The sequence below is a fragment of the Anabrus simplex genome, chromosome X (assembly GCF_040414725.1).
Source record: "Anabrus simplex isolate iqAnaSimp1 chromosome X, ASM4041472v1, whole genome shotgun sequence".
Classification (NCBI taxonomy): domain Eukaryota; kingdom Metazoa; phylum Arthropoda; class Insecta; order Orthoptera; family Tettigoniidae; genus Anabrus; species Anabrus simplex.
This window is the reverse complement of record NC_090279.1, coordinates 36,894,861-36,911,567: the sequence shown is the minus strand read 5'-3', so window position 1 is coordinate 36,911,567 and position 16,707 is coordinate 36,894,861. Positions and strand designations below refer to the sequence as shown.

At 40.0% G+C, this 16,707-nt stretch overlaps 1 protein-coding gene across 1 annotated transcript; it reads right to left on the bottom strand.

Annotated features, from left to right (window-relative positions):
- Window positions 1-12,734: 12,734 nt before the first annotated feature.
- Window positions 12,735-13,626, bottom strand: LOC137503138 (zinc finger protein ZFP2-like). Its single transcript, XM_068230613.1, has one exon. It carries the CDS (start codon window positions 13,624-13,626, stop codon window positions 12,760-12,762), a length of 867 nt encoding a protein of 288 aa, XP_068086714.1. The 3' UTR covers window positions 12,735-12,759.
- Between the last annotated feature and the right edge of the window lie 3,081 nt (window positions 13,627-16,707).

Here is a 16,707-nt window from a genome sequence, read left to right as displayed (position 1 = left end):
GAAACATGAAAATTAGGTAAGTAAACAGTCAATCTCTTAAAAAAGTGTATCAATCATATGTATTGAAATGAAGGGTCAACAACTGATATCTGCTCAGCAATTTTCTATTTTCAGTACATAACAATGGCTTATCAAATTATGTACATTACCTCAAGTGAGTTTTCCTGCATTTGCCCTGGCTCTGTTAACTCTGATTTGGCTTCTTTTTTCAGTGGTATCATTTCTGATACATTTTCAATATTTTCCTGTGGAAAATAAGATACATAAGTTATGCACGTAACACACATTTACAAATACTGTCACCAACAAATGAGCATGATAATTTACTACTTCCAAGTATTACAGTTAATTTCAAAATTTTACTACTGTTTAAGAGAGATTTCTACCAGCAGAGGAGACTGCACTGAGAATGGTGTTATCATCCTTGTTCAAACCTAATGTCAGAGAAAGCATGAGACTGAGAACCAAATATAAAGTGAGAAGCATTTTCTAGCCATATCAGAAGATATCCTACCAGAGATGGAATTGGGACCATCTCGCACAAAATTTTGGAAGGAATCTGCCACAGACATAGACACTAAATTATATTAATTGATTTTATGTATCCAATTACGTCTATCAAATCATTGAGGTTGTTTGAATCACATCCAAGTATTAAAACTGTCCTAAATCTTTTGCCATACAGTGAGAAATATTAATACTATGCTCTTAACATACATTTTGTTTAGACAGACAGATCAAAATCCCTTGAAACATTTTAATCACTTTCTATCATCTGGTTTTTGCCAAGCTCACAGGGGATAAACACTGCATTGAGACAGTTCTGTTCATCCAAGTGTAAAAATAAAAAACGAACATGAAAGAAGCAGGCTTATCACAGTCATAGACCAGGGAAAGATGTGATGCAGGTCAAACATAAAGCAACTACAAATGAAATGTTTTACTACTACAAGGATGTTATGCAGTGTTCTGTGAAGAACTGTGGGGATGAGAACACCATCAGTGTTGGAGTGTACATCTGCAGTTACAGAAGCTCTTTCATGATCTACAAAGGTCATCCAGTAAATAATTTTTCCTTATATTCTCTCTGCAAACCACATGTTTTAGAATTAAATTGGTACTGTAGGAACTTCCACTGGCGTCTTGCAGTATTGAAAAGTCTGTGCAAGATGGGTCCCAAGTTTTCTTACTGATGCTCACAAGCAATAACAGAACGAGGTAGCCTGAGCTTTCCTGCAAATGCTTCAAAGAGAGGGAGATCAAATGCTTTCCCGCATTGTTACTGGAGATGAAAGCAGGGTGCATTATTCAACTCTAAAAACAAAACCACAAAGCATGCTATGGAAGAAACTTGGCGAACATGCTCATAAAAAAGAGCCAAGACCTCAGACTCTTTTTTACAATTTACTTTACATCGCACCAACACAAATAGGTCTTATGTTGACAATTGGAGAGGAAGAGCCTAGGAGTGGGAAGGAAGCAGCTGTGGTGTTAATTAAGGTACATCCCAAATACTTACCTGGTATGAAAATGGGAAACCACGGAAAACCATCTTCAGGAATGCCGACAGTGGGGTTCGAACCCACTATCTCCCAGATGCAAGCTCACAGCTGCGCGGCCTTAATCGCATGGCCAACTTGCCCGGTTAGACCTCAGCCTCTGTAGGCATAGTTTTGGCTACTGCCTTTTGGGACTGTAATGATGTTGTATTGGTTGACTGACTGCCCCAATGCACTGTGGTCACACATGAGAGGTCCTCCACGGTCCTCACGAAGCTCAGAGTTGAAATCGAACGAAAACGTTCTTGTCTTGTCTCAGAAAATATTGCCCATTCAGCTCAAAGGACGCAGGATTTGCTGCAGAACTTCAAAAGGGACCTTTTTCCCCATCCACCTTATTCTGCGGAACTTGCCCCGAGTGATTTCCATCTCTATCCACAACTCAAGTTGCACCTTGGAGGTAAGCGGTTTGCAACTGATGAAGAGGTGGAAGAGGAAGTGCACCGCTCTCTACAGAGATGGGACCCGACCCGGTATGATGAAGGTATCAAGAAACTGCTGCCAAGATAACAAAATGTTTGGACTGAAATAGTGAATATGTGGAAAAGTAGTGTACGAGTTGTAGAATGAAAATTAAATATTTCTCAAAGGTAAATAAAACCAAGCACCATGGGGCAACTGCCCACGTAGGGCCATGGCTTACCAAGTGACCACTGCTCAGCCCAAAGGCCTACAGATTACGAGGTGTCATGTGGTGAGCACGAACAATCCTCTCCGTCGTTATTCTAGATTTCCTAGACCAGGGCCACTATCTCACTGTCAGATAGCTCCTCAATTTTAATCACATAGGCTGAGTAGACCTCCAACCAGCCCTCAGATGCAGGTAAAAATCCCTGACCTGGCCAGGAATTGAACCCGGGGCCTCTGGGTAAGAGGCAGGCATGCTACCCCCACACTGCAGGGCCAGCACAAGTGTAAATAGCCTGCTTGTATTTTTTGTAAAATAGGGAAACCTATTTATCGGATGGCCCTCGTACTACGAGACCTTTAAATTTTTCACTTGGATTCATGAAACATTTTGAGACTACAGGGGTGCAGGAGGGACTGTGATCTAAAGCTTACATTCTATTACAAGTTAGTTTACTATTAAAAGCGAATTAAAGTATAAAATTCCAGAATATACTCACTTATCCCATTTAATACAGAAGAAATCGAACAGTAGCTGAACTATGGAAAGGAAGATAAAATGACGCACACAATATGGAGAGTTTGTTAAAGATGAAGCCATACTTTCCATTGTAGACTTAGTTAAATGTAACAAAAAAACTTTCTTGTTTGTCAAACATACAATTTTAACATAAATTATTACACTATATACATACCCGTAAAAAATAAACACTCTATTATACAAAGAATGACATGTTTCATTCCACAAGAACATCCTCAGACTCTATGAAATCACACAAAATATGCATATATGTACAGCATTGTTTACGTTGCATAAACTTGTCAATGATAGAGAGTTCAGTGATAATATGAGCCAGTACTGACAAATAAGAAATTTACAAGTATTAATATATCGAGAAAACTCCTGACTGCCAATGCCAACTTTGTTGTCACCAAATACTATTTCGGGACTGTGGTCATGGAGAGGTAAATGGAAAGTTTTGAGTATAGCACAAACCTTACGGAGAGAGGAAGGGAAGCATGAGAGGGGAGTGCCGAACATTGTGGATCCCTCCTACTGGATGTTAAAATCTAGTACACTGTACCATGGAGAGGAGAGGGGGAAGTAGGATGGAACAAGTGGAGCACTGTGGAATACTCTTTCCACAGTGGAGAGGGGAGAGAAGGTTATTAACCTACTTCATGTTATAATGTACTTTTATGTAAGATGGATGAATGCAACTGAATGATTTTAGATGAATAATGTATGGAATTGAAATAGAGAATATGTATAGGATATTATTGTGATAAATGCCAATTTAATGAGTAAGTATGGTCCAGATATTATGTGAGTAGAGCGATGTGCGGGGAATTTTTTAAGTGTGTATGGTCATTTAAGTTGGTTACGTTAGCACTTTTTGCGATGTAGATCTCGATTGCTTCCCTCATATTCGAAGATTTGATTTTATTTTCAATGTGTAAATTTTTTAGATCTGTGTTGATGTCTGTGAAATAGTGTGAACTGTCGTATATGTGCTCCCCAAAGGCTGAATGCTGTTTATATCTGATCGTTTATTGTGTTCTTTGAATCTTGTGTGGAAATTTTGTTTTGTCTGACCTATATAGGTGGCATTGCAGTTAAGTTCTTGGCACTTGAGTTCATAGACTCGTGACTTTGAGAAAGGGTCTTTTTTGTTTAGGTGCACTTGTTGATGTGTCTCTGCAGTGTGTTGTTCATCCTAAAGGTTAATTAAAACCCCGTTTTCTAAAGATATAACCTACTTTTTATGTGTTGTTATTAATGTAGTTGAGAACCAAGTGTGGTGGTTTTTCAGGGACTTTTCTTTTGTTTGTTTAATATTTTATCTACTGTGTCTGGAGGGTGGTTGTCTTCTTTTATGATTTGTTTAACAATTTGTGCCTCTTCATTGAACTCCATTGTGCTCATTGGTATGGAAACAGCTCTGTGTATCATTGTATTCAATCCAGCTATTTTTAGTGTGTATGCATGGTTAGACTCGTCAATAGCATGCAACACCTGAGTGGGCTTTCTGTACACTTTGTAAGACAGGTTTCCATTATTCCTGCTGATTGTGGTGTTATTTTCTTATTAGATTCTTGCCCCATTGTGAAGCTGGTGGAATTTTGTAAATAATTTAGTGTGTTTAATAACTGGTGTGCATTAGTGAAGTCATTATCATATGCACATGATGTCGCCTACATACCTGCTCCAGTATAATATTCCTTTTGAATGCTGTTACTTTCAGAAGATGTTTTCAAAGTTACTCAAAAAATGTTTGCTATTATACCTTATAATGGTGAGCCCATGGCTAACCCTTCTTTGTGGCAATAAATCTTGTCAGTGAATGCAAAGCGATTTTGGTATAGCATTGTTCTAATGAGGCTAATTATTTCTTTGGTTTCCTGCAGTGAAGTATTTTCTTTATGAAGATTTTCGATAATTTTAATGGATTCATCAATTGTTACGTTGGTGTACATGTTAGTGATGTCAAAGGGTATCTTTAACCCTTTACCACCCACATTTTTGCTCCGCTTATCCCCAGGTTTCAACCTTTTAATTAGGAAACATTCAAGCAGAGCACACCGTTTCATTTTCAATAATATTAGAAAACATGCCATCATTTACAACATTTAATACACTATCATATCCATTTCTCTATTCGTTGAGTCATAAGTTTGTCGGTTCAAACCCCCACCCGTGCTGGAGATACTCAACACTGAGGTAGGCTGTATTTGTCATATTCTCATGTTGTCTAAATCCCCCTAAGCCAATAAAGATGAGATTCTGGAAGTGTAATGGTGACCTCGTATATCAACTTTCATTTCCTCTAGCAAGTGTCTTCCCATTCTGTTTCTATTTTACTGAAATGCGCCTGTTTGATTGCTGCATTAATATATACGCAATCGGTAATGTCACTGAATAGATTATCTCCGCCTAACATATGTAAAAATATAACCTATTTCTCATAATACTCTTTTGAAATTATTGATAGGTTCAACATAATCCATATAATCATTGAGTAATGAAACAAAATGTTTGTGTTTCCTGAATTGCAGCCGCATCATCATCAGGTCCGATATCTAGATATCCGTTTTCACTTACATCACAGTTGTCAGTAAAATTATCTTTGTTGATATGTTATTTACTCACTAAAAATTTACCTCAACCCCTGCTCAACAATTTTGTGTCATTTCTTATGCCGTTATTCAGCTCAGTCTCAATATCCGCAGTATTCAATCCCGTCATGTTTACGAACTAAACAGCTGACCAGCACTCGCGGAAGTTCAAGTCCGTTGCCTAGACAACTTCAAGACAAATTCTCACTCTTCTTTTATTTCCTAAGCCTTGTATATTGTACTGCATGTTCATCAAAGCCTAATAAACAATTCAATACCAAAAAATACAAAACTATTGCATAGATTGCACACGTATGCAGATAATGCAGCTGGGTGTTTTCGGGCAATATGGACCGTAAGGCAAAGTGAACAGTCGGGTGCTTTCGGGCGGGAAGGGGTTGATTAGTTCTAGGCTGATTTTAATTTATCTGTCTTCTTTAAGTGAGATTTTCTCTTTTAGGATTTTTTAAGTTGTTAGCTTAAATTGTAAATTGGCACATCATAATTTACTATTGGTCTAATGGGACATGAGCTTTTGTGTATTTTGGGGATGGCACTTACTGTGGGGAGTTGAGGATTTTTTGATAGTGAGGCTTTCCTTTTCTTGTTCTGTGAGAATAAAGTCTGTTTGCTGGATAGCTTGTTTTATTTTGTTTTGAAATATATTTGTTGGGTCACATTGTAGTTCTTGAATTCCGTTGTTGTTGATAGCAGCTATTGTTTTTTTCTATATACCCAAGAATAGAACATAACAAGAAGTGTCAAGAGTATAGATCTTGAATAGCAGTGCACTCTCATCTCAGATATGTTCAGACACCGTTCTCTTCTGTAGTGTCTATAATTTAGAACTCAACCAGCAAAAATTTATTCAGAGAACAGTGCGCATAAGCAGCAGAATTTCACCTTTAAGCAACTCCTGGACAATATCACATCTATAAATTAGCAGTTCACAGTGTTGGGAGTATATTTTTGCTGCCGAGTCACAATTATTCATTGAATATCCCTCTTCCAACTCTCAAGGTTTTCAAAGACTCTGAGGTGCAAGAATGATGTGCAGGAATTCACTTTTATGCCAGTATAACTACAGACGTGTGCTGGGATATTCAGCTTCATCAAATACCTCTAGAATGGACCCAAATTACACTCCCCAACATGAAAGTAGAATTTTATCACCACCATGTAAGCTATCAGATAAAGAGAGACTGAACTGTAAGCCACACATTCAGAAGATTGCAATGGACTGTGTTTACAGTAGCAACAGACAGAGCAAGGAAAGATGATGACAATAAGTCGCTTCTTCTCCAAAATTATTTCACAGCTTCTCCGCCAAGGCAGAGTTTTACTATGAGATCACCCAACATTAGTAACATTGTAAAGAAGTTTAAATGATACAAATCTTATCTGGAATTTCTTTTGGTGGAAAAATATGTTCACTATGAGATTCAAAGTCCTACTGGCCATAACCGAATTAAATCCAGCACCCACAATTGTCCTTCAGTTCAGCAGCTACTAGCACTAAAATTGGATAATGTATGATAGGAGATGATGTCAATCCCACAACGATACCATTATCAAACCATGGAGAATAAAAACATAACCATACAACCTACAGAAATCCATTTCAATAAACGCCAGAGGTAATCAATAAACAATAAACAGTCATTTGATGGGTACTTAGCTCATGAATTGTCCTGATGCCTCGATCTTGAAATGCTGCCTGTCACAACTTCATTGGTAACTGGACCTAACCAAGGTTCCTTCACTATCAAGTCCACAACTTTAATTCAGCTTTTTGCCACTATCAAACATAGCATGCACTGCCAAATCCCTAGTAAATGCTAGAGGCCAATTGTCCACTTGGCGACCATAATCTGGGGGCATGTGCCACCAGAACCCCTTTCCTTGCCCCATGAACAAAGTTTCTGTCACTAGTTGGACCTATAGATGTATATAAATACTGTTGTTTGTACTTCCTAAGAGTTGGCTGCCTTGCGTAGCACATTATCACATAGTCCCAGACAAAGAAACAAAAGAGAGACGTACTTTTCCTAGATGCCCCTGTAGCAAATGGCGACTGCTGGGGTTAATATTGGGGAAGCACATAGTAAATTATGGCCCTGCCAAACTTATTCAGCTACTAAGGGTTAAATTCTGACCTCTATAAAGTTATTTGCCATGAGACTCACAAGTGATGCATTTGCTGTTCTTTCAAGCCAGGCTGGTTCCTCTTTGATTTTTACTTGCAGGTCCATTTCACACTGCAACTGAAGTAGTTAGAAGGTACTGGGGTTCTTGATTACTTCCAATGATTTTACACTAAAACATAGGCCAGAGAAATATATTACCTTATTGCTGTCATTGCTACTTAGGTTATCAGTCAACAGACTAAGCATTATGCTTGAAATTTTACATGCTGTCAATATTATGAACATACCCAAAATACTCAAAATTTTACATGACTGTTAATATTGTGATCATACCTATTGGACCTCAAGTTTTCTATGACTGATACTATGCAGAAGAATCTCTAACAACACTGATAACCATAACAAGAATTCTACATATGATATCCTAAACGGAAACTTCTCAAAATTTCTAACCCTACTACCATATGTCGCAGCCTACAGTGTAAAGAACAACTCAACATTCACAGCGTCACTATTAAATTGCAAACATAGGTAAATAACACAGCAAAACAATAATTAAAATTATGCACTACATATTGTAATTTATTTCTGAAACTAATATCCGCGATTCTTCACCTGCGTAGCCCTTCAGAAATATTCTTCACTCCAAAAAATTTTGATAGGTAAGGTAAGTTACGTTATATTGCTACAACACACGAGGAACAGATTTGCTGGCACTTGTGACACAAAGACCAGGAGTTTTCAAAAAGAATGCCAGTTATATGCGTATACAGTTTTAATGCTTAAGTAGAAATAAAATTTAAGAAAATTAAAAATATTAAATGTTAAAAATATGTAGAATGCTGAAACTGAGAAAGATTAGTATTAACTTTTTACTGTTCCCAATTGAGATATATAATTTTCGCAAAAGTAAATTATAGAACTTGAACCTTACCGACAATAGAGATTGTGGACACAGTGTAAATGATAGAAATCACAATTTCTCAATGAAGAAAATCTGTACCACAATAAATTAACGGAACAGGCTGTACAAATGGCTAATACGCGTTTTATGTAACACATACCTCACACCTAGAGACAAAACCTGATATTTTAATTCAGTGTAATCACTTAAAACAAACACTTAAAGAACGGATTTGATTTGTATCAGTCAGTAGAACGGGCTGAATTTAGGAAAGGATGAATTACCAGTGAGAATTCCAGAGTACACGACACTTCTTGAAAACAACACTGGGTGCAATGTCCCGTTATATTTGTAACTATCAACTATCAATACAGTCCTGTTCTAGTGGGCTTTACACGTGGTCAAAGAGAATGAGTAAGAGATGACTCTCAACGTTATTTTTCACTTCTGAACGCAACGGCTGCGCAAAGATCGCCAGGAATTGCACACCAGCGCCTCTAGTGTAAACAGGGCTGAACTAAAATTACCGGACGGGTGATTTAAATCGTTTAGCGCGCGGAGGGTCCCCAGGTTCTCGTCTTCCCTCCACTCTTAAATATTATATTAAATATATTTTTTCTTTTTTTATTTCTCTTATATTTTTCTTTCATTTCCTTTTCTTTCTTTCCTTCTTTCTGTTACCTTTTTCTGAAATACTGCATTCTGAACAACAATACACCTGGAGGTTGGCCTGTGCTTTATTATTATTATTAATAACTTTTTTCCTGGAGAAAAGAAGCTTACCACTTGTGCTGCTTATTATAATTATTTCAATTATGGAGCTATATTTTATTTTTACTAATTCACAAAGCCTTGAAGGATCGGAGTGACTGGCCTTGCCTGTGCTGCTTTTGTTTGTTTCTGATGAGGAAAAATGAAGCTCACTCACAAAGGGAGGAAGGAAGGGACCTGAAGGTGAGTGGGATTGCCTATACTTATCTCAGATTAAGACCTATGACAGAAATAGACACTAACATCCCCTCGTACATCAGTCCTCTTTAACACTACTTAAGCCAACTGTAACAGTCAATAGTATCAAGATATGGCACTTATGCAGGAAATAAAATATAAATACAACGTAAGAAAGAAAACCATGCACAGGAACCAAAATGGTGAAAGGAAACTCATATGCTAAGGAGGGAGTTTGTAGGATTCAAAGGTAAATTGAAATGAAACATGATCTTTCGATTTATGGAGCTATATTCTACCTACTATCCACAGTGTTACAGGTATAAAATTGTGTAGAAATTTGAACAAAAGTTTTAGTGATCATAGTATATCATAATCTCATGACATTATATTCAGCAGTGTTAATCATCAATTAATATTCATCAGCCAGAAAACTCTTCAATACAACACAAATACAAGATCATTAATTTATGAAAGAAAGACTGGAACTGACAAGGTACAACATAATACTTTTCTCTCTTATTGCAGTTTAACGTTGCACTGACATTGCAAATGTTTTCAGCAACACCATTTGTATTTTCCCAACGAACTTACTATATGATACATCTTTCAGTCTGTCAAAAGAGGCACCTAGGGCCACACACTGAAAAATATTGAGATTTGTACTTCTTTTGCATCTACTAGAGGACGGCAAATCTCTGGCAGAGTAGTGTTTGAAGAAACCAAGACATGATAGCACATACTCTGTTCCTACATACTGCACCAAAACCCAAACATATCATTCAATCAGTCATCTGCATTTAGATGATAAACAATGTCAAGCTACAAAATTGTATGCATCCCTTGTATTCATTAACCTACACTATTTACAATAAAAAATGTTCTATTTTATGTGACAGTAGGATATATCAAAATTTTTCTGCTACATGGAAAAGGATGGAATCATGAATATATTTGAGGGTTTAAAAGACAAGAGAGAGCTTACAGATTCTGTGGTTGCTCCCTCTTACAACATGCAGGAGGTACAAATAATGCTTCCTTTCAGTCCATCCGCAGGAGAGGATTTCAAATAAATTTACAGAAATATGTAGCATTAGGATCTACATACAATAATATGGCAGCTGATCCAGCACAAAACATTCCCATGCCATGTCACAACATAGCTCCACCTATTAAGAGCTATGTCCGAGGAATTGCTTGCTAATTTAGTACAGTATTATGAACAATATGCTGCTACTTCCACAACATTACGGTGTGCAAGGGACTTTGCTGTGACCTAGACGAAATGCCAGTTGAAGACAGTGGAAACTCACTTCCTACTGTATACCTACTGTATATCGAAGGCAGAAATCTATGTTGGTGGTTGCAGAGTAGGCTGATCTGTGGTCTGACAGCATGCACTCCAACCGGCCAACCAAGCAGAGGAGGGGTGGCTATGGTTCCACCGTGTTTCTACACCTCTGCATTTTGGACACAGAAACGGGCTGTTCCCCTACCACTGGCTGTCCTGAGAATGGTTTTCCCTTTCGCCTGCAGTAAGGCGAATGATGGGACAGTTCCTAGTATATGTCATGACCACCAAACATCTTGCCCTCACCACCAATCTCCTTGCTTAAGATGATGATGCTTGTTGATTAAAAGGGCCTAAAATCTAGTTCATTGTTTTAAGAGAAAGTACAACTAGGCAACCATCCCATATATATATTAGTAATCGGAGAGAAGAAATGGAAGGGGGCTGACACTAGGAAAAATGATGGTATCAGCTAAGGAGGACCAGGGCCATAGAGGGAAAATAAGACTCCCTAGGCCTCCATACATAATACAATCGGGGGCAGAAAAGAACAGGTCGTGATCGAGGTAGATCAGATAGGATAGATGAAAGTGGGGAGCCTGGCACAAGTAAGCGGAAGCAGTGCCAAAATTCAATTAAGGGCTCCGTGGTCGCCTACCCAAGCTCCCAAGTGCAGAGCCCACATGGGACCCCTTTTAGTCGTCTCTTACAGCAGGCAGAGGATGCTGTGGCTGTTATTCTACTGGCCCTACCCACAGGGGGACAACTATGATAAGGCTAGTTGCTTTACGTTGCACCGACACAGATAGGTCAAATGGCGGTGATGGGACAGGAAAGGCCTAGCAATGGGAAGGAAGCAGCCATGGCCTTAATTAAGGTAAAGCCCCAGCATTTGCCTGGTGTGAAAATGGGAAACCACAGAAAACCATTTTCAGGGCTGCCGATAGTGGGGTTCGAACCTACTATCTCCCGAATACTGGATACTGGCCGCACTTATGTCTCAATTATCCGAAATTCATTTGCCTTGGTGTGGTATGTTTTCATGTTCTGGCCTCAGGAGATTAGTAAAACAAGAACAGTAAGGATGCTTACCTCAAATATCTTGTACTTTTCCTTCAAACACGCAAACGAAGATAACAGATATGCGCATACAAACCAAAGTAAAGCAAAATGTCACAAACGTCAAAAACGTGGTCGTCCCACGTGGTCCAAGTTGTCAAACTCAAATCGACCAATAGCAATCGGGAGATGTTTCTACCAATAGGAGCTGCCGTATTCGTCACGTGGGCTTAGGGTGAGTGACGTGATGTACAACAGCGCGCCCACGCGGGTGGAGGGCAAAAGTATTCAGTGTGAGCCGGGCCCTCGGAAGGGTAGGACCTATGCCGCTGTCAACCCTTGCACGTGGTAGTGGTGGGGGTAAGGTTCGGCAGTACGGTTCACTGCCGTCTCAATCCTACATATATAGATTGAGACGGCGGTGGTTCGGTTACTGATGTTGGGGAGGGAGGGGCGTTATCGTTGAAGGAGGGATTGGATATGGGTGGGGTATAGTAGCCATTACTGAATGAAAACAGCTCATTTGCGAGCTTTAATCTGAAAATGCAACAACCCGACAACATTATCGAGATCATTTTGCAGTTGCTCACAATGTTGTAACTTATTTATTACTCTGTACAGAATAACATCATCTGCGAAAAGTCTTATCTCTGATTCCACTTCTTTACACATATCGATATATATAAGAAAACATAAAGGTCCAATAACACTGCCTTGAGGAATTCCCCTCTTAATTTTTACAGGGCAGGATAAAGCTTCACCTACTCTAATTCTCTGAGTTCTATTTTCTAAAAACAGAGCCACCCATTCAGACACTCTTTTATCTAGTCCAATTGCACTCATTTTTGCCAGTAGTCTCCCATGATCTACCCTATCAAATGCCTTAGACAGGTCAGTCGCGATACAGACCAATTGACCTCCTGAATCCAGGATATCTGTTATATCTTCCTGGAATCCTACAAGTTGTGCTTCAGTGGAATAAACTTTGCAACAGTATGGCTTCTCTTCTGTTTGTGTCCGCATATGAACAGTTAGATCAGATTGCCTTCCTTTGAGAATGATTTGCCTGTATGGGTCCGCATATGTTCGGTTAGTTTGCCTCTCTCTTTATGACTCGCCTGTATGTCTCCGCATATGTTCGGTAAGTTTGCCTCTCTTTATGAATGATTTGCCACAGACACTGCAGCAGTATGGCTTCTCGCCTGTATGGGTCCGCATATGAAAGGTCAGACTACCTTTCCATGTGAATGATTTGCCACAGACATTGCACCTGTATGGCTTCTCGCCTGTATGGGTCCGCATATGAACGGTCAGACTGCCTTTGGTTGTGAATGATTTGCCACAGACATTGCACCTGTACAGCTTCTCGCCTGTATGGATCGGCATATGAATGGTCAGACTACCTTTGCATGAGAATGATCTGCCACAAACATTGCAACTGTATGGCTTCTCGCCTGTATGGGTCCGCATATGAACTGTCAGACTTCCTTTCGTTGTGAATGATTTGCCACAGACATTGCAACTGTACGGCTTCTCGTCTGTATGGGTCCGCATATGTTCGGTTAGTTTCCCTCTCTTTATGAATGATTTGCCACAGACATGGCAGCTGTATGGCTTCTCGCCTGTATGGGTCAACATAGGATCAATCAGACTACCTTTCTGTGTGAATGATTTGCCACAGACGTTGCAGCTGTATGGCTTCTCGCTTGTATGGGTCCGCATATGTTCGGTTAATTTACCTCTCTTTAAGAATGATTTGCCACAAACATTGCAACTGTATGGCTTCTCGCCTGTATGGGTCCGCATATGATGAGTCAGACTACCTTTCCATGTGAATGAGTTGCAACAGACTTTGCAGCTGTATGGCTTCACGCCAGTATGGGTCCGCAAATGTTCGGTTAGTTTACCCCTCTTTATGAATGATTTGCCACAGACATTGCACCTGTATGGCTTCTCGCCAGTATGGGTCCGCATATGAACCGTCAGACTGCCTTTGCTTGTGAATGATTTGCACTTGAGGGGTCGATTTTCCTTGTGTCTCTTCAGATGTCGCAATAGGTCCAACTTCCTAGCCAGGACTTCACTGCACACACTACACCTAAAACTAGATGATCCGCCGTCCGGAGGTTGATGATCTCTATAGCTCACCTCGGGTCTCGATCTACAGTGACAAATTAAAACCATGTGACCAATAGTTCAACAGCCAAATCCACTACAACTCTCACACAGGGGATTTGCTACTGGACATTCCAATCACTGATATCCAGTGCAGAGAGTTCGTTACTCATAAACATTACATTCCTGAGAGTAAACATCATCTGAGGTTAAATTTCAAAAGCTCTCACTTGTTACGAGAATATGTTGCGTCTTTTCTTAATCACGATATCACGCGCAAGAAACTTGTCACGGTTTAGAAATGTACGAGTTAATTTTTTTTTTTTTTATTTTTTTTTTTGCTAGCGGCTTTACGTCGCACCGACACAGATAGGTCTTATGGCGACGATGGGATAGGAAAGGCCTAGGAGTTGGAAGGAATCGGCCGTGGCCTTAATTAAGGTACAGCCCCAGCATTTGCCTGGTGTGAAAATGGGAAACCACGGAAAACCATCTTCAGGGCTGCCGATAGTGGGATTCGAACCTACTATCTCCCGGATGCAAGCTCACAGCCGCGCGCCTCTACGCGCACGGCCAACTCGCCCGAGTTAATTTTGAAGAAAGCATGAGAAGTGGTCCAGCCTAAAAGGGTAAATACTCGTACAAGCTCTTTAATCCAGCACATATAATTCTATCGAAATCCGTAGTCTGTTCTCCTACATAACGATCGGCATATGCTTTGGAGTTTTGATCTTGTTGAAGCACTCTGCGCTTTGTCGCAGGCAAGTAATAATTTTTGTAAAGGACCTTGTTCTTGAGGTTGTTTGAGAAAATGTCTGTGTTGTAGATAGATATTAATAAAGTTGAACAATTAAGTCAGGGCGACGACAACGAAGGATTAAACATGACATATGGCCAAGGAATGAAGATGTTAAATATGCAGTACGGTTGAAGAAGCAGCTGTACCACGAGTTTCTTGCTCGTTGGAATGCCTACAAGGCAGCCACTCGTAAAATGAAGGAGGTATTTGCCGTAACAAAATCAAACCGGTAGGCAGGTCTATATGTGAAACATGACATGCGCGAATTCGAGCGGTATTTTTAACGGCTAGTCAATCTAGCCATCGCAAAACGTCAGAAGTCCAACGTTTTTACGGCATCAATGAGGAAACAGACGATTTGCTACTGGACAGGCGGGAAGCGCGAGTACACTGGTGGAACTATTTTGACAACATCTCAATCATGGAATTTCCGTATCTACCAATCTTAATCACCTCCTCTGTTGATGGTCCAACGTAGGAAAATGACGTCACTAAAGTCCAGACTATGCTGAAGGAAATGAAACCAGGGAAAGCCATCTGTCCCGATTATCTTCCAGCAGAGTTTTGTTTCTCTCAATGGGGGGATGCAGCAGTGCGGCTAAAGCAAGCTTTTCAACCATATCATCAAAGAACGTCAAAAACAAACAGACTAGCGACGGAGTATCAATTCAGAAATAAGGGAAGCCCTGCCGATTTTTCTAATCACTGCCCGAACATACTTCTGAGCCACGCAATGAGAGACTTAGAACAAATCTTCGACAAAAGGATTAGCGATTTAGACAAACATACAACAAGCCAAGCTGGCTTTGTGTAAAATTGTGGCGCAATAAGAGAAACCCATGCTGCCGGACTATTACTTGAGAAATACTGTGAAAAGAATAAGAGGCTTCATCACAAATTTCTGGACCCTTAGAAGCCCTTCCATCGGGTACTTCATGACCTAATCAGTCAGCCCTACAAGTACATGGCATTCCAGAGCACCTTGCTGAGAGGGTATAATTGCTCTACAAAGAACAAATGAGTTGTGTTCAAGCTGCCGCAGGAGCGTCTGATGACTTCCGCATAACTGTAGGAGTCCATCAAGGCCCCGGCATATCACCACTGCAGCTCATTCTTGTGATGGACATAATTACCACAAACCTGCGCAGTCCAATACCATGGACACTTCTCTAAGCAAATGATATCATTTGGCTGAAGAGAATAAGCTAGACCTGCAGCATCAAACAGAAGACCGGAACAATCAACTAGCGCAATAAGCCCCGCGCCTCAACAACATCAAGACAGAATACATTGCATTACATCGTCGAGAAGTTGGAACCATGCATGTTGACGTTGAAGATATAGCACGAGTAGAGGTATTTAAGTATATTGGCTAGACAATCTATGATTATGGCCGACTTACTGATAAAGTCAACTTAAGGATATACAAAGCCTGACTGAAGTGGAGAATGACAACAGGCGCCCTTCCGAACTTTGGACGAAGGGCCATCTCTAAACTAAGTTCTACCGAACTTATATCTGTCCTATCGATATCCATCCTGTCGTTTTCTACGGCAACGACTGCTGACCAGCTCTAGAGGTAGAACGCCAACTAAGCATCATGGATACGAAGTTGCTTAGGTGGAAGGCTGGCATAATTAGACTAGATCACATTTCAAATGATGTTATTAGAAAACGTTTTGGCATTGCACCGATCCAGAAGAAAATTGGGGAAAGGCGTGTGCGCTGGTTTCGGCATGTGTTGCGTGTAGAGGACGATACATTGGAAAAGTCAGACTATTACACAGAAAGTCGGTGAAAAGAGGCGCTAGGGACGAACCAGACAGCACAGACTGATACAGTGCACAACGGCCTGAAAGATGGAAGACTACATGCACACATGGCCCGAGACCGAACTAACTGGAGTCAATGAACCACAGCCCTAAGCCTGGAAGGAAGCCACATAACTAAGTGGTTAGTTCAGTAGCATGTGTCTCTACACAAACGGAAGTAAGCCTCACCACCAGATGCAGACTGATGAATATTCTGTTACAAAAATGAAATGCAATGGATATTTTACACATCCTAACATTCAAATTAGTTTATTGTATGTTCAAATTTTCTCCCCTAATGCCTATGTCCAATATCTATAAAAACTTATT

Excerpts from the sequence above, each read along its gene's own strand:
- LOC137503138 (XM_068230613.1), bottom strand. The coding sequence starts at position 13,626 with ATGCGGACCCATACTGGCGAGAAGCCATACAGGTGCAATGTCTGTGGC.